The following is a 21374-nucleotide window of genomic DNA, read 5'->3' on the forward strand; positions in this document are numbered from 1 at the left end:
TGCCTACGATCCATCCTGGGTTTAACCAGGCTGGACTGTGTGAGGAGCTCACAAATCCTTGAAAGATCTGGGCAAAGTCCCATCGGTGAGCTCCTCCGGCAGGCAAGGCTGCGTTGGCTGGGTCATGTAGCCCGCATGCCCAGCCACCGCATGCCTAAACAGCTTTTGTTCGGCCGGATCGAGGGGGCTAGACGGGCGCGGCACGGGCTGGAGAAGAGATGGAGTGATGTGGTACAGGAGGACGTGGAGCTGAGTGGACTTGCCGATGACTGGTACCAGCGGTGTCAAGATCGGCCTCAGTGGAGGAGGCTCGTGAAGGACGCTACTGGGGAGTTGGAGGCAGTCGCCCTCCAACAACAACGGAGGGCGGAGGAGCGACGCTCACAACAACGAGCGGAGCGCCGGGTGGCTAAAGCACAGCAAGTTGGTACAGTAGGGGGCACAGGTGGTGCATCAGCCAGTCATCTCGGTCATCTCGGTCAGTCGACCCGTGGCACCTGGGTCTGCCCCGTGACCTCCTGCCACCGGGCGTTCGACACTTCACGTGGCCTCAAGGTGCACTTGGCCTGGCACAAGCATCGTGGTGACGTCACCGCCACTTAGTGGCGAATGGCGGTTGTTGTGTTGTGTCACTGTGTATGTGTGTCACTGTGTGTGTGTGTGTCACTGTGTGTGTGTCACTGTGTGTGTGTGTCACTGTGTGTGTCAATGTGTGTGTGTCACTGTGTCCGTGTGTCACTGTGTGTGTGTGTGTCACTGTGTGTCCGTGTGTTACTGCGCTATGAACCCGGCGACACGGGTTCGATTCCCGCTCACGGCTAACACCAGTGACGATTATCTGAACTGGTCCTGGGCCTCCCCTAGGTCGACTCAGCCTCAAATGAGTACCGGGTGCGGTGTGTAAGCATTGCCACTAGGGAGACAAAGGCGTTCGGGCTTGGTGCTAGCCATCCACCCCTCGTGTACCGTTCCGGCCTTCATAGGTACTCGCTAACAGCACTTGCCCCTACAGTCTGTTAAGGCTATACAGGGGATCTTTGTCTTTTGTGTGTTACTGTGTGTTACTGTGTGTGTTACTGTGTGTGTTACTGTGTCTGTGTTATTGTGTGTTACTCTGTCTGCGTGTGTTATTGTGTGTGTTACTGTTATTTTTACTGTGTGTGTGTGTTGCTGTGTGTGCCGGGAAAGGTCCTGGCAAGGATTATTCAACATTGCCTTGCCTGGCACGCTGAGGAGAGGCTTACGGAGCCCCAGTGCGGTTTCAGGAAAGGGCGGTCCTGCACAGATGCCATATTTTCTGTCCGTCTCCTACAGCAGAGGTGTAGGGAATTCCAACAAGACCTGCATCTCTGCTGTACTGACCTGGTCAAGGCCTATGATACCATCAGTAGGCCTGGGCTCTGGGTTGTCACCGTACTTGGTGTCTCTGGCTGTGTCTCTGCGTGTCCCACTTGTGTGTCCGTGTCCCTGTGCAGGTGGACACCACTGAGCAGCTCAAGCGGATTTCGCGGATGCGTCTCGTCCACTTCCAGTACAAGCCCCACTTTGCGGAGACGGTCGGCGTGGAGGTGTCACCGCAGACCGGTGACTCACTCGCTCGCTCACTCGCTTACTTGCTCACTCACTCGCTCACTCCCTCACCCACTGGCTCCCTCAGTCATGAGAAATTAGATCACTCGCTCGCTCACTCACCCACTCGCTCCCTCACTCACTCACCCACTTGCTCCCTCACTCATGAGGAACTCACTCATTCGCTTACTCACTTACTCCCTCACTCACTCGCTCCTTCACTCATGAGGAACTCACTCACTCGATCTCTCGCTCACTCACTCCCTCACCCACTCGCTTCTTCACTCATGAGGAACTCACTCACTTGATCGCTCGCTCACTCACTCACTCGCTTGCTCCCTCACTCACTCGCTCCCTCACTCACTCACTCATGAGGAACTCACTCACTCGATCTCTCACTCACTCACTCACTCGCTCCCTCACTCACTCACTCCCTCACTCACTCACTCATGACTCATGAGTGAGTGAGTGAGGGAGCGATTGAGTGAGTGAGGGAGCGAGTGAGTGAGTGAGCGAGCGATCGAGTGAGTTCCTCATGACTCATGAGGAACTCACTCACTCGATCTCTCGCTCACTCACTCCCTCACTCATGAGGAATTCAATCACTTGCTCTCTCCCTCATGGGACGCTCACTCACTCACTTTGCCGTTCTCACTCACTCACTCGCCCACTCACTCCCTCACTTATGAGGAACTCACTCACTCGATCTCTCGCTCACTCACTCGATCTCTCGCTCACTCCCTCACTCACTCGCTCCCTCACTCATGAGTAATTAACTCATGGGACGCTCACTCACTCACTTTGCCGTTCTCACTCACTCACTCGCCCACTTGCTCCCTCACTCATGAGGAACTCACTCACTCGATCTCTCGCTCACTCACTCCCTCACTCACTCGCTCCCTCCCTCACTCACTCACTCATGAGGAACTCACTCACTCGATCTCTCGCTCACTCACTCGATCTTTCGCTCACTCATTCCCTCACTCACTCACTCCCTTACTCACTCGCTCCCTCACTCATGAGTTATTAACTCATGGGACGCTCACTCACTCACTTTTCCGTTCTCACTCACTCACTCGCCCACGTCGAGCGCACAGTGGCCCCTCGGAGGTCAAAGACGCTGAGCCGGCACCACTGAGAGCCTGGGTTCCACTCCGCTGCCTGTGTTTAAACCAGGTTCTCAAGAGTAGCGAGACCCATCACCATGCACAGATAACCATAGGCTCACATAGACTGAGCTGTGATTAAACAGGGTTCTGCATTTCTTGTGTTAATCTCAACACCTGATGCCAATAGCACAATTCATTACTTAATTAGGGGGAGGGGCCGCCTGAGTGGCAGGTAGTCCAGCTTGGTGACAAGTTTGCGGGTGGGTTGAGAGGCAAAACATTAAAATTAACAAGATACTGTGCTAGAGCATGCCTTTTAAAAATATATATGAAAAAAAAAACGTAAATTATTTCACAAGGTAAGTGTCAACGTTAAAACTCTCGCAGCGAGCGGGGTATGACGGCGCATGACGCAGTGTGCGTGACGATGCGTGCGGTTATCGTGAGGCTCATACGCACAGAACATGTGGATTACCATTGTTCACTAACAGTTAATTTCTCTCCGCACAATCCAGGCGTCATCGCCCAGGAGATTCAAAGAATCATCCCGGAAGCCGTGAAGGAGACCGGAGACATGGTCTGCAACAATGGAGAGAGGATTGAAAACCTCTTGGTGGTTAACCAGGTGGGTGATGATAAGCTAGGTCAGCAGCAGGCTTTGGTGATAGGCCTCCGTGGCAGGCCTTGGTGGGAGGCTGTGATGGTAGGTGGTAGGTTTGGTGGCAGGCTTTGGTGGTAGGCGTTGGTGGGAGGCTGTGATGGTAGGTGGCAGGTTTGGTGGCAGGTTTGGTGGTAGGCTGTTGTGGTAGGGCTTGGTGAGAGGCTGTGATGGTAGGTGGCAGGTTTGGTGGCAGGCTGTGGTGGTAAGCCCTGGCGGTAGGCCTTGGTGAGAGGCTGTGATGGTAGGTGGCAAGTTTGGTGGTAGGCTTTGATGGCAGGCCCCGGTGGCAAGTCTATCGCGACTTGCTGGGGGACAGTGGCAGACAAGTTGGTGGCAAGTCGGCACGTAGATAGGTCAGTGGCAGGCGTGTTTGTGACAGATATACAACTCAGGCTGTAGGTGGCAGGCTGGGCAGGTGGGTTGGTGGCAGGTAGACAAGGTCGGTCGATTAGCCTGCTAATGTCGGCTTTGTGGCAGTAACCGTGACTCCGTGGCAGCCTGTCCATCCATCTACTGCTTGTCCGCCTGTCCGTCTGTCTGGCTGACGGTGTTTGTGCGTCTGGTGTGTGGCAGGACCGGCTGTTCATGGAGAACGTGGGAGCCTGTGAAGGAGCTGTGCAAGCTCACGGACAACCTGGAGACGCGCATCGACGAGCTGGAGCGCTGGAGCAAGAAGCTGCACCTGAAGCGGCTCGACAGCATCAAGTCGAGTGTGAGCGCAGGAACCGCGAGGTCAGAGAGGGTGACGCAGGTCACACACGCGCACGCACGTACACACACGCACACCACGCACGTTTGAACGCACGTGTGTGTATGCATGCACTCACACACGCACGCACACATGCACGTACACATCGCCGCTACTGATGGTGACGCCGCTTCTACTCATCCTGCTCATGATAATGAAGCTGCTGCTGCTGATGTTGATGCTGATGATGATGCTGATGGTGGTGCTGCTGATTATGCTGCTGCCACTCATGATGATGCTCCAACTGGTGCTGCCGCTGATGATGCTGCTGATGATGATGCTGCTACAGCTATTGCTGCTACTGGAAGTGTTGCTGCTGCTGCCACTGCTGTTGTCACTTCTGCTACTGATGTTACTGCTGATGCTGCTACTCTTGCTGCTGCCACTGATGCTGCTACCACCATCGACGGTGATGATGGTGCTGGTGATTATGCTGCTGCTGATGATGCTACTGCTGCTACTGCTGTCGTTGCTTCTGCTATTGCTACTCCTGTTACTGCTGATGCCGCTACTGACACTGTTGCTGCTGCTGCCGATGATGATGATGGTGGTGGTGGTGATGATGATGATGACGGTGATGATGATGATGATGACGGTGGTGGTGATGATGATGACGGTGGTGATGATGATGATGGTGGTGGTGATGATGATGATGATGGTGGTGGTGGTGATGATGATGATGACGGTGGTGATGATGATGACGGTGTGCCCACAGTCAAGGGGGCAGTCAGTTTAGCCGGGCGGGCAGCAACTTCAGCCGAGGGGGCAGCAGCAGCAGCAAAGGCGGCCATCGAAAACACGGCTCGCTGCCCCACAAGCCTCCAAGCAAGGCCGGCGCCAAGGTACGCACCCGCACACGGACCGGGGAAGACGAACCATGGCCTACGCACGGGAGCCCCGGGGTTCTCTGGGATCTGGCAGGCCTGCCTCTGAAACGCAGATTAGATTTTATTTGATTTTTTTTTACGATATGGAAATTCATCGGATGACCGGGCTTCCGGTTTAATCACAGCCCAGTCTACGCGAGTCTGGTTCTCTGTGTCAGCCCATGGGTCTCTATGTCAGTCCAAGGGTCTCTGTGTAAGTCAATGGGTCTCTATGTAAGTCAATGGGTATCTATGTAAGTCCATGGGTCTCTATGTAAGTCAATGGGTCTCTATGTCAGTCCATGGGTCTCTTTGTCAGTCCATGGATCTCTATGTAAGTCCATGTATCTCTAAGCAAGTCTATGTATGCGTGTGGCTTGTTCGCGTGTGGCTCATGCACGTGTGTGTGTGGGTTCTGTGTGTGTGTGCGTGTGTTCTGTGTGTGTTCTGTATGTGTGTGTGGGTTCTGTGTGTGCGTGTGTTTTGTGTGTGTGTGCGTGTGTTCTGTGTGTGTGTGTGGGTTCTGTGTGTGTGTGTGCGTGTGTTCTGTGTGTGTGTGCGTGTGTTCTGTGTGTGTTCTGTATGTGTGTGTGGGTTCTGTGTGTGTGTGTGCGTGTGTTTTGTGTGTGTGTGCGTGTTGCTTGTGTGTGTGCGTGTGTGTGTGGGTTCTGTGTGTGTGTGTGTGGCTTCTGTGTGTGTGTGCGTGTGTTCTGTGTGTGTGCGTGTGGCTTGTGTGCGCGACGCAGGCTCAGGCTAGCCAGCCTCACCCGGGCTGTCTGGGTCAGAGGTTCCTGCAGGGGACGATCATCGCGCTCGTGGTCATCATGGCGTTCAGGTGCTGGCGCCAGATCAGCGGCACGGATCCCACACGGGCCAGACGCACACAACAACGACAGCAACATCAACAACAACGCACGCAACAATGCACACAACAACGCACGCAACAACAACATGCACGAACAACGCACACAACAACAACGCATGCAACAACAACAACAACAACTCGCAAGAACAACACACACAACATACAACAACACACAACAACAAGAACGCACACAACAACAACGCACACAACAACAACATGCCAGAACAACGCACACAACAACACACAACACCAACGCACACAACAGCACACAACAACGCACACAACAACGCACACCACAACGCACACGACAACAATGCACACAACAACAACGCACAACAACACACGACACGTAAGGTTACACGTTTGCGGGGACCTTTGTCTGTGTGCGTGTGCGCAGTGTGGTGTCCATGTCGACGCTGTACATCATGAGCCTCAAGAGTGAGGACAGCTCGTCCGAGAAGGAACTCGCCGAGTAAGCGAGCATCGACACCACCGTTGTTTATTGTTGTGGTTAGTGTTGTTGGTGTTAGTAGTATTGTTAATATTGTTGTTATTGGTGTTGTTATTGTTGATGTTATTGTTATTACTCTTGGCTTCTTTCGGTAAAGTCACGTAGATGAAATTTTTTAAAAATAAATAAGTGATTTTTATTATTTTTTTTCACCTACGTGACTTTATCGAAAGAAGCAAAGAGTATGGATTCCTCGCAGTTATTGTTGTTGTTATTATTGTTGTTGTTACTGTTATTGTTGTTATTATTGTTGTTGTTGTTTATGTTATTGTTGTTGTTATTTTTGTTATTGTTATTGTTGTTAGTATTGTTGTTGTTATTGTTGTTAGGTTATTGTTATTGTTGTTGCTATTATTGTTGTTGTTATTGTTGTTGTTATTGTTGTTGTTATTGTTGTTGTTATTGTTGTTGTTATTTTATTGTTATTGTTGTTGTTATTGTTGTTGTTATTGTTGTTGTTATTGTTGTTATTGTTATTGTTGTTGTTGCTGTTGTTATTGCTGTTATTTTTGGTATTATTAAGATTCCGCCAGTTTGCCCAGGAGAGTCCTGCCAGGTTTGGCGCAGGAGGCCAGGGCGGCGGGTGGCGGTGGTGGGGGAGGGTGGTGATGCTACTGCTGTGCCTGGTCCCAGCTGAGTGACTTGGCCACACGCGTGTCTCATTGTTCAGCATTATGGGGCGGTGTTGGCCCACACCGGCTACGTACGTTGTGCGCCTTTTATTTTAGCCATGGGGAGGAAACCGGAGAACCGGGAGGAAAACCCCACGCAGAGCAGGGGGAGAGAACCTGAGTCAGGAATCGAACCTGGGCCCTTCTCGCTGGGAGGCACGAATGACACCCCGCCCCCCCGCGTTAGAATTATCCCCCGATTTTTTTCAAAATCCCGATTGTGCTGTTGGCGACGCTTCATCACGAGACGTCGAATCCATTGGGAGTTCTCGCTGCTGCGGTGCGACGACAACGACGACGGAGCGGTTAAACACGGCGGCCACAGACGCAGGGTCGCGCCAAACGGACATTGCGGGAATCTTGTTAGCGGAACCCGACAGCGAAAGATAAACGGGCGGCAGCCCGAGTTGGATCCGAGATCACGTCTGGGCGGTCAAGTCAAGGGCTCTAAGGTGGGCAGCTGTTGAGGTAGCAGTGGAAGATTCCTCGTTGCCACGTGTACGACGGCCGCGAGTAGACACGTGTTTTATTGTCTTCGCTCCCTACCCCAGTAGCATTGTGTCGAGCACTTCCAAATACTGGACGGGCTCACAGCCGGCGACGCAACCGCCGAGTAATTACACCACGCTGCCAAGTGAGTGCACGCACGCACGCACGCGCACGGCACAGCACTTGCCCCAACGGTTTGTTCGAGGCTACGCCGGGGAGGGGGGACCTTTGTCTGTGCGTGCGAATCGCTGTGCCGCTGGGCGTGCGCCCGGCTCCCCGCAGGTGGCGAGCTCCCGTGCATCGACCTGTGCTTCAACCCCCCCTGCCGGCCCATGTGCTGCCCACCGCCCACCGCTGCCCCATCCACGGCCGATCTCTCAGGCCACAATCTCACCTCCACCGCCGCCGCCTCCTCCTCCTCCTCGTCGTCATCGTCGTCCTCATCATCCCAAGCCTCCTTGCCCAAGCTCTCCGGCGGTGAGCGTTGATGTGGAATGAATCGACGGAGGTTGGTGGATCACGCACGGTGTTCGTGAAAAACTTGTTTATATCTTGAGCTTTCGTGACTGCAGGAATGAATATTGTTTGGGTCTTTCGGTAAAGTCACGTGGATAGGTTCAAATTAATGGAAATAAAATAAACAAACAAAAAAACCTACGACGTTGCGATCGCAGCGCAAGCGATTGTCATCAGGATGAAAAAAATAGGGGGAAAACTGCCGAAGGCCAGCTCTTTTAAAAAGGTTTAAAATGGGCGTAGCCCAAGGTCATAAGCATCACTAGCACCGCCCACTTCGTTTATGACTTGCAATCCAGAGCTCGCCGGTTCGACTCCATCTCTGTCCTTCCACCAACGAAACTAACCACGTTTAGTCGAGCGGCTGGCCGCGTGTGGTGGGGTAAAAAGTGTGGTCACTCCGCACACCTCCCAACACGCCTGGCCCGCGCGGAGAGTCAGACCTAACAAACTACCCTGGAGCTCCGCTCTCTCTTCCGCGAGCGATTGAGGGGCTGCGCGTTTACCTCTGACCACCACTGGAGGACGATGGCACTTTTGAGTGGCAGATTCGTGCCAGAACGGCGCCGTGCATTTAAGCAAAAACTCAAATAAACTGGACTTTCCACGACCACCAAAAATAAACTCGGCTTGCCGCTGCCGCGTCATTTCTCCCCGCAGGCCCGCGCTCCCGCCCGGGCGTTCGGCCCAAGTCGATGCCGTCTCCCGACGGCCCCAACGGTGCCAACGACGCCCTGCCGGCCCGCCCCACCAAAGCGCTCGTCCATCTGTTCGCACGCCGGCACGGAGCCGTCGCCCGCGGCGGCGGCGGAGGCTCAACCACGCACGCCAAAGGTAGTCCGGCCGGTAGCTCAGCCGCACCGGCCGTGCGCCACGGTCCCCTCTCGACCGAGGAGCTCCCAACTCTTGTCTCGCCGCATCTCTTCTATGTGTTGTGCACCCCTCCTCCACCGACACGGCCAATGAATACGAAGCGATGGAACCAACGCGCCGGGTGGCGACCGCTCCGTCTGCTTCAGCAGCACGACCGGCCGGTGCCGTTGCCGGAGAGCGATCCGCAGCGCCGCGCGCTCAACGATTTCGGCAACAGCCGGCTGTGACCCCCGCCGGAACGCCCCAACCGTTAAATTGCGCTTGTGCCTAGGGCCACCGCTGGGTGGCGGAGGCCTCCTCGACTCGATGGTCGGAGCGGAGAGGCAGCGGTCGCCCCTCCCGAGTCCCGCTCCTGGGTCAGCGGTCGACGGCGGGGGCGGGACGAGCGCGCCGGCCAATCAGACGGCACCGCGGGCCGGGGGCGGAGCCGGGGGGCGGCGGAGAAGGAGCAAGAGGAGGAGGAGGAACGTGGGGGATGTCGACTGTAAGCTTGCTGACGATGGTGATGATGCTGATGACGCTGATGGTGATGATGGGTGACGATATTGACGGTGATGATGGGTGACGATGATGCTGATGATGCTGATGATGGTGACGATGCTGATGATGCTGACGGTGATGTAGATGGTGCTGACGATGATACTGATGATGCTGATGATGGTGACGATGCTGACGATGATGCTGATGATGTTGATATTGACGGTGATGATGGGTGACGATGATGCTGACGATGATGCTGATGCTGACGGTGATGCAGATGGTGCTGACGATGATACTGATGATGCTGATGATGGTGACGATGCTGACGGTAATGATGATGCTGACTATGGTGACGATACTGACGATGATGATGGTGGTGATGGTGACGATGCCGACTATGGTGACGATGATAGTGATGGTGACGATGGTGGTGATGGTGGTGATTTTGGTGATTGTGGTGACTGTGGTGATGGTGACGATACTGACGATGATGGTGATGGCGGAGATGGTGGTGATGATGGTGATGGTGACGATGATGGTGATGGTGGTGATGGTGGTGATGGTGACGATGATGGTGGTGATGGTGACGATGATGGTGATGGTGGTGATGGTGACGATGGTGGTGATGGTGACGATGGTGGTGATGGTGGTGACGATGGTGATGATGGTGGTGATGGTGCAGGGACTGACACCAGAGCACGGAGCATTCAGATCCTGGAGAGTCAGCTGACCATCGACACCAACTACTGTGTCGCTGGGGCTCCGTGCGGGTGAGCTTACGCACTCACTGCCTCGCTCACCTCCTCACTCACTGCCTCGTTCGCTGCCTTACTCACCTCACCGCTAACCTTTTCACTCACCACCTCGCTCACCGCCTCGCTCACCCGCAGCTGCTGGCTGACGTAGCTCCGTCTCGAAATGCCAATGGGCCCGATGGGGCGACAGCTTCATTTCATGTTGACGTGGACATACGGAGAGGAAACCGTGCCGAGTCATCTGTGCGTCTCGTTGTTGAGTTCCTCTCGCTGCTGGTAACACCGATGTGTGTACGTGTGTGTGTGTGCGTGTGTACGTGTGTGCGTGCGTGTGTACGTGTGTGCGTGCGTGTGTACGTGTGTGTGTGCGTGCGTGCGTGTGTGTGTGCGTCACAGGAAGGGCAACTACACCATGGTGATTCCCATCAGTGGCGAAACCCCGCCCGACCAGCTTATCCGACTTGAGCTCAAGTAGGGGCTTACAACAACAACCAACAACAACCAACAACAATAAACACAACAAGAACACAATAATTTCACCCTTAAAATTCTCGCAACAACAACAACAGGCACAACAACACAACAGCAAGCACAATAACACAACACTCTTGCTATGAACCCGTCGACCCGAGTTCGATTCCCCGCTCACGACCAATAACAATGGCGAATATGCGAACGGGTCCTGTGCCTGCCCCAAGTCGTCTTCAGCCTTAAACGAGCAGCCGGTGGGGTGCGTAATTAACGTCGGCACTGGGGAGACAAAGGCGGCCGGGCACGGTACCGTCGGCCACCCGTCCCGCCGCTAGCTAGCGGCTCTTGCCCCGAAAGCGGTCCCGGTGAAGGCTACGCGGGGGACCTTTGCCTTTGCCTGTGTGCGTGCAGCACGTCGGAGCCGCTGCTGATGTACATGTGTGACGCGGAGCAGACCGCACCCTGCCTCGCCAACGTGCCCCGCCCCGAGCTGCTGCGGAGCACGCAGGTAACGGGGGGTGGGGGTGGGGGGGTGGGGGGGGTGGGGGGGGGGAGTGGTGGTGGTGGGGGGGTGGTGGGGGAGTGGTGGTGGTGGTGTTGGGGGTGGGGGGGGGAGTAGTGGTGTTGGGGGGGTGGTGGGGGGTGGCAGGGGGGGTGGTGGTGGGAGTGGGGGGGGGGTGGTGGGGGGGTGATGGTGGGGGGGTGGTGGTGGTGGGGGGGGGTTGGTGGTGGTGGGGGAGTGGTGGTGGGGGGGGTGGTGGGGGGGGTGGTGGTGGTGGTGGGGGAGTGGTGGTGGGGGGGGGGTGGTGGGGGGGGGGGTGGTGGTGTTGGGGGTTGGTGGTGGTGGGGGTGGTGTTGGGGGGTGGTGGGGTGGCGGGGGGGGAGTGGTGGTGGTGGTGTTGGGGTGGTGGTGGGGGTGGGGGGGGGAGTGGTGGTGGTGGTGGGGGGGTGGTGGTGGTGGTGGGGGGGAGTGGTGGTGGGGGTGGGGGGGTGGGACCGGGCCGGCGACGTGACGGCCCGGCAGGGTAGCGTGGTCGGGCCGCTCGACGTTGCCGAGTTTCGCGGTTCGAGTCACGTGGGCCGCCCTGGTTAACACCGCGCCCTGCGCGTTCACCGCTAAATATTCCCCACGGCCGCTCTCCCCGCCACCTCTGGCGCAGTCCGCAGAAGAGCCGGGCGTTGCGTGGTCCAAACTTGCCAAATTTGTTAAATGACACCGCTAAATCTTGACTTAAAGCTTTCATGACTGCAGGAATCCATATTCTGGGTGTCTTTGGGTAAAGTCACGTAGATAGGTTCAAAGGAAATAACACAAAATAACAAAAAACTACGAGGAGCGGACGCAGTGCGGCGGGTGGCACAGCGCCACGAGTTGATATCGTGACAACAACAATAACAACAACGATGATAATAGGGTTTTCCCCTTTTTTTGGCCACAAAACTGAAACCTTTTTACAAGGATTCATGTCTGCGTTAACCACAATACTTGCAGTCAAAATGCAAACAAAAAACACACTGATAATATATTGACATTGTCCTTGAAACTCATTGGTCCACACCAAGGGACGGCTTTCTTTTGACCCTTGACCCAATTGGTTGCTCGACCAGAGGACGCCAAAAGGCGTCCACAGCTCAACGATGATAACAGCCCCAACTTGCACTCTGTGGTGATGTCTGGCGCGCGTGTCCAGGGCTACCAGCACACCTGGGACCTGCTCGTCGCGCCCTTCTACCGGAGCACTTACCACTTCAGGGTCGTCGTGGTGGTGAGTGCCTCCTCGCGCGCTGGCCCAATTCTCCAGGAGAAAGCTTTTGTCTTCCGGACGACAGCGTTTGGAAAGTTGTTATGGACAGACGGCCGGGGCAGGAGTGGTGACGGTGGCCACGCTGCACGCGGCCGCCAGTAATCCGGCACCGTGCAGGCAGCGGCGCGGGGGTTGGTAGATCACCGCGCACAGATGTTGCGAAACTCCCTTCGCCGTGCGCGTCGATGAGGTGCCAAACCCTGGCTCGTCAGAGGGCGGTACAGTCAAGTGCGGACTCATCTCCATCTGTTCCATCTGTACGGGGATCGAGCGTTGCCTCCCACACGTGCGTGCTCCGGTTCCATCTGATACTTATCAGCAGCCGTCGTTAATTGGCCAGGATACGGTAATCAGCGGCAGCTACGATGCACCATTGGAACCTCATTTGCCAGTAGCAAAATATGATAATTGTTTTTTTACCCTTTTATTTGGCAACAAAACTGACGCCTTTTTTTACAAGGAGTCATGTTTGCATAGACCACAATACCTGCAGTCATAATGCAAACAAAAAGCATAACTCTGATAATGTATGTACTGTCCTTGTGAGACTAGGCTCTAAGGAAAGCTGTCTCGGGTGTGGACCAATCAACTTCAAGGACAGTGCATACATTATCAAAGTTATGTTTTTTGTTTGCATTCCGACTGCAGGTATATTGGTCAATGCAAACATGACTCCTTGTAAAAAAGGCGTCAGTTTTGTTGCCAGATAAAAGGGTAAAAAAACCAATTATCAGGTACGATGCAGTTTGCATGAACGACGCTACGGCGTAACAACGCTCGTTCTTGTTACCGTCACCACGTCCCTGCGATAGCAATACACAATTTTTCGATTTAAAGCTTTCGTGACTGCAGGGATTCATCTTCTTGGTTCTTTCGGTAAAGTCACGTAGAAGGGAAATAATAAAATAATAAAAATAAAACAATAAAATACAATTTTCACGACGTTTCGGCCACAACGCAAGCAGCCGTTCTCAGGTGAAGAACAGGTCTGTCGGAAAGAATTGTATTTTATTATGTTTTATTTTTATTATTTTATTATTTCCCTTCTACGTGACTTTACCGAAAGAACCAAGAAGAACAATACTCAACTTCCACCACCGGCTCTGCAGGGCTGTAAACAGGAGTTGTGCACCTCAGCAAGCTTCTGACTTAACTTATTATTATTTATTTACCAATGTTGTGGGTTTACTCTCCAATACACCGGTGTGCTGAAGTAGTGACTCATTGGCATTTTTTCTTTTACGTGAAAAACCTCACTAATTGGCTGCGTCCGGTGGTGGTGGCGTCTTTATAACGACACGTCGATATTTCCGCGATCTAACCCCAAAAAAAAAATCTTCACGGTTAAAAAAACATCTTCTATTACCGTCGACTGGACGGCCAGCTTGCTGAGCTCGAGAGCAAAACCGGCCAATCGATCGGCCACTCGGCCCCTCGGCCTGGCGGCGACGGGCCCCCCACGGCCTCCCGGCAGCCCGCGGGCCTCCCGCCTGGCTCAGAGGCGTCACTCGCGTGGCTCCCCTCCCCACCCCCGCAGGGCCTGGCGGACTGCGGCACGAGCGCTGGGCAGGCCGAGGCCACCTTCACGGACTACCACTTCGTCTTCCAGCGCATCTGCACCTGAGCTGCGCGAGGGACGAAGAGACGAACCCCAACCGCAGCGCCACGAGCACCACCTGGGCCCGCCCGCTCGCTCTCACGGCAGCCTCTCTCTCATCCCTCTTGCCTTGTCCCTTTGTCCCTGTCCGTCTGTCGCTGTCCTTCTGTCTCTGTCCGTGCCCACTGACTACTAGGGCCGCAGACGCGCTGCGGATGTTGGGGGTGTGTGTCTCCTCCCCCCACCACCACCGCCGCCTCTGCTAAGCGCTCTTCCCGGTCGTTGTTGGGTTCCTGGGTAGGTGGCCGACACGCCAAGAGCCAGGGGGCCGCCAATGCCGCAGATTTCAGCGACGGGGCGGACGGTGAGGTCGCTTCGCCTCTACTGCGGTGGCGGTGGTGGTAGCGGTGGTGGTGGTAGCGGTGGTGGTGGTAGCGGTGGTGGTGGTGGTGGTGGTGGTGGCGGTGGGGGCGGTGGGGGTGCAGTCGTACTGGGGACCGGGCGGGGGGCTCTTACTACGAGTGGACAGCTCCCGACCGGTGCTGGCTGGGTAGAGTGGAGGCACGATCTGACCAAGTTGGCCCCCACTTTCTCACGGATCACAGGAGCCCTTCTCAGACGTGGATCTTGAAACCTCCCAGGGAGGAAGGTGCAGGGGGGGGAGGGCGGCTACGGATTTTTTAGGGTCCTACATTCATAAAACAAAACCATTGAGTGTATTCGTTCTGATAAATAATAATAAAATAGTAAATTCGGGGCTCAAGGTGGGGGGTGGGGCGGGGCCATCGCCCACGTGACCCCCTACCCCTTGAGGGTGCCCCCCTGGGAACTCTGGGTAATCTCTGGTCACGGGACGCACGAGGCCCGGACCACACTGGGTCGAGACGATTTCGACTCCTGTTGCCACGGAGACATTAAGTCGTCACAAGCACCGTCTACTCAGCTGCCGCTGCTGTCCTACTGCGTAACTCAGCGGCTCCGTCACACCGATCGGCGTTCGCGTCGCCCTCGTCGACGGGAGAATGATGCAGACCTCAACATATCGAGCGTGGCTGCCTGCTAGCCACGTGTACGCGACCGGCCATGACGGCCTCGCAGCGGGGGAGCTTCTGGCCAAAGTGGCCCCCACACACAAAGGCAGAGACCCCCCTCCCCCCCCGTGTAGCCTCAACAGACTGCAGGAGCAAGTGCTGTTTGCGGGGTAGCGCCCACTAAGGCCGACACGGCACATGAGGGATTGGTGTGGCCGGGGAAACCACCCCCCCCCCCCCGTACCACCTTCTTCTCGCCCAGTGGCAATGTTTACACAGTGGTGCACCGGCTACTCATTTGAGGCTGAGTCGACCTAGGGGACGCCTGGGACCGGCTCCCTATATATTCGTCGCTGGTGTTGGTGGCCTTGAGCGGGAATCGGGTTCGTAAGCGCAACGCGCCTAACCACTACGCCACCGCTCCACTCCCCGCTCCTCAGTGACGCACGCACAGAGGGACCCGCCTCCACGTGGCAAGGGACTGGAACCCTACGGCTCACGAGCCACCACGAGGGTAGCCACACACGACGCTCGCAAATAATTGTATTCGTCACTGCAAGCAACTTCAGTTCATTTAGCTCTGCACTAATCGGGTTCTAGAGGGAGGGGATCTTTTAGGCTTGGCATCGTCAACTGCAAACACCGCGCTTCTCGTAGTGCCACACACAGTGCATGCCCCACGCCGGGTTGTGACGAACCCCACTCCGCGTTCCATCGTGAATGCTCCATGCCGGGTCACGGTTGTGAACACACCACTCCATAAATTTCGATTTAAAGCTTTCGTGACTGCAGGGATTCATCTTCTTGGTTCTTTCGGTAAAGTGACGGAGAAGGGAAATGATAAAATAATAAAAATAAAACATAATAAAATAATTCTCACGACGTTTAGGCTACAACGCAAGCAGCCGTCCTCAGGTGAGGACGGCTGCTTGCGCTGTTTGCGTTGTAGCCGAAACGTGAGAATTATTTTATTATGTTTTATTTTTATTATTTTATTATTTCCCTTCTACGTGACTTTACCGAAAGAACCAAGAAGATGAACACCACTCCATGTTCCATCAAGTCCACGCCATGCCGTGTTGTGGTGTACTTTTTTTTGTTTGTTTCACGAAATGGGTTATCGCTTAGCGAGGTTCATGATAATTTTCCAAATATAAATTTGTATCGTCTTGTTTCATCGTTCGTTAGGTTGCAAAATGCGTTTAAAGCAACTTTCCGCTTGAGTTGCGGTGGGGCAAAATGTGGGTACTCACCACCCCCTCATCTCTTACAACACACACATCTGACCAGTGTGGTCGCGGAGCGAGCAATTGGCAGGACCGCAAACTTTCCTTTCCGCGGTTGAAAATATTGCATCCAGTCCCCGTGTGTCATTCGAAGAAACAATCGACGTGTGGTGTCTTGCATATAAAATGTAAAGTCAACGTTCAACGATCCGTCTTCTTTCGTATTGGCAAGGTGGCGTTTTTGACGTCACCTGTGTTGGGCGTCGAGGTTGTCAAACCATTCCGGTGGCCTGGCTCCGTGGAGGCTGCGTGGATCGTTGGTGACACTGCCCTCAGTGTGGCACCACGTGACACATGCTCTGTGAGTCAGTGGTGCGGGGCGGGGCAGTGTGGCACCACGTGACCCATGCTCTGTGAGTCAGTGGTGCGGGGCGGGGCAGTGTGGCACCACGTGACCCATGCTCTGTGAGTCAGTGGTAAGGGGCGGGGCAGTGTGGCACCACGTGACCCATGCTCTGTGAGTCAGTGGTGCGGGGCGGGGCAGTGTGGCACCACGTGACCCATGCTCTGTGAGTCAGTGGTGCGGGGCGGGGCAGTGTGGGACCACGTGACCCATGCTCTGTGAGTCAGTGGTGCGGGGCGGGGCAGTGTGGCACCACGTGACCCATGCTTTGTGAGTCAGTGGTGCAGGCGGGGCAGTGTGGCACCACGTGACCCATGCTTTGTGAGTCAGTGGTGCGGGGAGGGGCAGTGTGGCACCACGTGACCCATTCTCTGTGAGTCAGTGGTGGCGGGGCGGGCAGTGTGGACCACGTGACCCATGCTTCTGTGAGTCAGTGGTGCGGGGCGGGGCAGTGTGGGACCACGTGACCCATGCTCTGTGAGTCATGTGTGCGGGGCGGGGCAGTGTGGCACCACGTGACCCATGCTCTGTGAGTCAGTGGTGCGGGGAGGGGCAGTGTGGGACCACGTGACCCATGCTCTGTGAGTCAGTGGTGCGGGGCGGGCAGTGTGGGACCACGTGACCCATGCTCTGTGAGTCAGTGGTGCGGGGAGGGGCAGTGTGGGACCACGTGACCCATGCTCTGTGAGTCAGTGGTGCGGGGCGGGGCAGTGTGGGACCACGTGACCCATGCTCTGTGAGTCAGTGGTGCGGGGCGGGGCAGTGTGGCACCACGTGACCCATGCTCTGTGAGTCAGTGGTGCGGGGCGGGGCAGTGTGGCACCACGTGACCCATGCTCTGTGAGTCAGTGGTGCGGGGAGGGGCAGTGTGGCACCACGTGACCCATGCTCTGATTCAGTGGTGCGGGGCAGTGTGGCACCACGTGACCCATTCTCTGTGAGTCAGTGGTGCGGGGCGGGGCAGTGTGGGACCACGTGACCCATACTCTGTGGCCCGTCGGCTTGCCAGGTGTCGTAGGTCGAGTGGAACTGCGAGGTGTGATGGCCAGGAGATGGCGAGTTCGCTGGCTTTTCCAGTTGTCCGGATCTCCCGGGATTCCACCTCGAACGCCACGAAGCGAAGCTCTCATCGCTCACGGGAATTCACGGCCAAGCGTCCCAAAATGTAGGCAGGACCCTCTTGGAATAGGTCTTGAGACTCGGGGCTTATCTGCGGGGAAAAAAAAACAATCGGCATTGTGATTGGCAATTGGACGCTTTGGGTCTATAATTGGGACCCTTTTTGGCAGCATCAAAGTATGGAAATATAAGAATAGATTTAATACCCTTTTCTGGCAATCAAACAGGAGGTGTTGAGATGTTCAAACGGCAAAACATTTTGTAAGAAATCAAGTTGCTGCATTGACCACACACAGTGCATGTGGTGAACACGCAAACAAAAACACGCTCTGATAATTCCACTGGTCAACACACTTTTTCTGGCATAAGGTATTCCAACGGTTTTAAGGTAATTTTGGGGTGCTGATTCCAAATCTGGCATCAGTTTTTGCCTATCACATCAGGTTTTTGAGATATCAAATATTGCATTTTCAATAAAAACTGCAGAAGAAAAATATTAAATAAATGTGGATATCTACATAAAATGATATTATAAACACACTATCCTAAAAATACAGCACCATATTTTAACACTAAAGCAGTCACTGACTCTTGCAATCATAAGTGACAGAGTTAATTTCGGGTAAAATCAATGAAAATGGGGTATGCCGATAGCATAAATCTGAGATCAGATTTGGAATCAGCACCCTGAAATAAGTCGTAAACAGCTGCAAAAGTCCAAGCCAGAAAAAAAATGTTTTGTTGTTGTTGACCAGTGGTGTAATACGTGTGATGATGCATTGTGTTTGAAACTGATTGGCCTTTACCAGAGACGGCCTTCTTCATGGCACAGTCTCACCAGTGTCAGGTTGGAGAACAACACCACAAGGCGAACAGGGCAAAGACAACGCACTATCGGAGCATTTACAGCACGGCTGTTGAAAAATCTCGTTAAATATGAATTTTTATATATATACAAAAAAAACTTACCTTAAGGGGCCGTCCATAAATGACGTCACGCACCTGGGGGGGGGAGGGGGTCAGATATGTGTGACAGATGTGTGACGATGGGGGGGGGGGGGTTTGAGAAATGTGACGTCACGTCAAAATGCGCAACTTTAAATCAATATAGACAACACGTTCCACTTAATTAAATAGACTTTTTAATAAATGTTTTCTCCTACAACATCAGAGTGCAGCGCCACATTAAATACGCACTACAATGACAATAGTTTAAAGCGATTTGAAGCATGTTTTTTTTTTTGGGGGGGGGGGGGGCAGAGCTTTGTGACGTCATATTTGAGGGGGGGGGTCTGACTTTTTGTGATGCCGTTGTGACGAAAGGGGGGGGGGGGGTCAAAAATCATCCAAAATCGCGTGACGTCATTTATGGACCCACACTTACCCCTCCGTTGGGGGCGTCGGGGGTGGGAGCAGAGACCCTGAATATGGCAAAAACAGTGGCAGTACAGCAAGCAGGGCTGCAGGATTTTCTCCTACGAACTTTCGAAGGTTATCATCATCTTGTATGCATGGTGGTCTATTTCCAAAACCCTGCGTTCCACTTTCTTCCCACACTGAAACCAAACTCGCTCGCGGGTTCCACGCACGGATATCCCAATGCTGGGCCTCTGTTCTGTGTTATGCACACTGGTAGTACGGTCGTTATCTTTTGAAGGTAAAGATTGTAATTGTAATCGGTGGGATGAACGACGTTTGTGAAGACTGGCAACAAAAAAATCCGCGTTCATGTGGTCGTGATGTGTGGTGTTGTGTAGACAGACGCTTCTATTTTTTTCTCACGTATTGGCAGTTAAGCATATGGCTCAGTCTTTTGACTATTTAAGTCACTTACACTGTACATATATTTTACATACTTATCGGACAACCGTTGGTTGGTTATTGTCAAGACACCTTTCAACAAGTTAATGCTGTAATAAGAATCTTTAAGAAGTACAGTACTTTGTTCAAATTATATTTTAGGGAGGCAGGGTGGACGGGGGGGGGGGCTTTGACAATCTAATTACACACAACCTGTGATTTCACTGACTTGAAGTTGATCAATCATCATCACGGCAATTCAACTCCTTCGCTTGAATGAATCCCGATCACGAATCGCTTAAACAAAGTCAAGCCATAGCAATGTATTGACGTCCATCACTAACCTACTGCATCGTGACCAAATCAGCCAGAACCCTCCCGGTCTCATCGGACCTCGGGAAAGCTAAACAGGGTTTTTTTTTAAATCCTTTATATTAAGGTCACTTGCTTGCTTGCTTAGGACCGTGCAAATCTTTCGGTCGTTTTTTAACCCACTTCCCGTGATCCAATCGAGGTGACATTTTGCACACAGACTCGTTGTGCGTGACAATTAATTTTCGTGAAAATTTTTTTCCAACATTTTACACTGTTTAGGGAATTTTTTTTTTATATTTAATTACCAATTGCTTAATGCTGGCAGACAATCATCTGACCCATAGGTGGCAGCCATCTCAAGCCAGAGGACGAGAGGACTCTAGCGCCACGCATCTAAAGGATTTAGAGTGAAAAACTTTGTTTTTACGGGTTAATTTTTTCTCCCCCCCCCCCCCAGCCTGGCTATAAGTACACAATTACAATCCAACCGGACGTCGAGCAAAACTCAACAAACCACCGCTGTGGTCCTAGGGCCGGGCCTAGTAATCAAACTGCACTGTATATAGTTTACAGATTATTGTTTTCTTGTACATTGACAATGACAGTGCGATGTGATGTGTGTTCCGTTCGACTGCCGTCATGATTCTATGCTATTCGACGCTTTCCATCGGTGGTTCTTAACTTTCTACTGCACCCTTGCACCCCTATGGATTCTCAATCGTAATTATTTTTTAAATATCTAGAATTGTTAATAAACACGTAGAGTTTGATGAAACAAGTTGGCACTTACGTGCCCGTGGCCTAATTTGTGTTTTCGATTATTTTTTGACTTCTAAAGAAACATCTGCTTCACATCTCGCTACCCCCCAGAAAGGGCATCTCGCACCCACAGGGAGTTCGTGCCCCTCGGGTTAAGAACCACTGCCATGCACTCTAATTCCTGCTATTGCTGTATCATTGCGTACGATTAGTGCTGCGTCCGCATATGTACATTAGATACACACACGCATCAATATAAGCGCTTTTTGAAAAAAAAATGTAATCGGGAACGGGTTTTTATACGTAAAAAAAAACATTATTATTAATATCGGTGGAGATAGAAACACACAATCTGTTAAATTCGACATACATCATAAAACACAAACTTGTCCTTCTGTGAGTTGGTCTCACGTGTCAGTGAGGAGGACCGGGTGTCACGCGCACGAGGGCCGAGTCAGGCAGGGGCCCTCACTCCTCTCGCGAGCCACCAGGGGGAGCCGTGGCATTGATCGTGAGCTGCAGCGAACCACCGATGGCTTCTAGATTTGAAGCTTTCGTGACTGCAAGGATTCATATTCTTAGGTTTTTTCGGTAAAGTCACGTAGGTAAAAAATTTAAATTAATAAAAGTAGAATAAAATAAAAATCACGACGTTTCGGAGGCAACACAAGCTTCCGTCTTCAGGTGGAACCGTCACAGCCACGACAGCTGTATCACTTGATACAGCAATCACTT

General features: G+C 53.4%; 1 protein-coding gene across 1 annotated transcript in view; it reads left to right on the forward strand.

The window, feature by feature from the left end:
* MYRF (myelin regulatory factor) overlaps positions 1-16441 on the forward strand; it is a 93154-nt gene extending 76713 nt beyond the window's left edge. The window contains 16 exon segments of the mRNA XM_061552506.1: positions 1476-1584; positions 3194-3303; positions 3913-3942; positions 3944-4071; positions 4803-4929; positions 5700-5788; positions 6216-6290; positions 7555-7634; positions 7772-7966; positions 8666-8839; positions 9150-9362; positions 10041-10128; positions 10510-10584; positions 10996-11092; positions 12276-12350; positions 13927-16441. Coding sequence (XP_061408490.1) covers positions 1476-1584; positions 3194-3303; positions 3913-3942; positions 3944-4071; positions 4803-4929; positions 5700-5788; positions 6216-6290; positions 7555-7634; positions 7772-7966; positions 8666-8839; positions 9150-9362; positions 10041-10128; positions 10510-10584; positions 10996-11092; positions 12276-12350; positions 13927-14013 — 1752 coding nt within the window. The 3' untranslated portion in view covers positions 14014-16441.
* Positions 16442-21374: the final 4933 nt, after the last annotated feature.

Source organism: Lethenteron reissneri, chromosome 2, assembly GCF_015708825.2.
Source record: "Lethenteron reissneri isolate LAM-NWPU_2019-01 chromosome 2, ASM1570882v1, whole genome shotgun sequence".
In the NCBI taxonomy this organism is placed as follows: Eukaryota; Metazoa; Chordata; class Hyperoartia; order Petromyzontiformes; family Petromyzontidae; genus Lethenteron; species Lethenteron reissneri.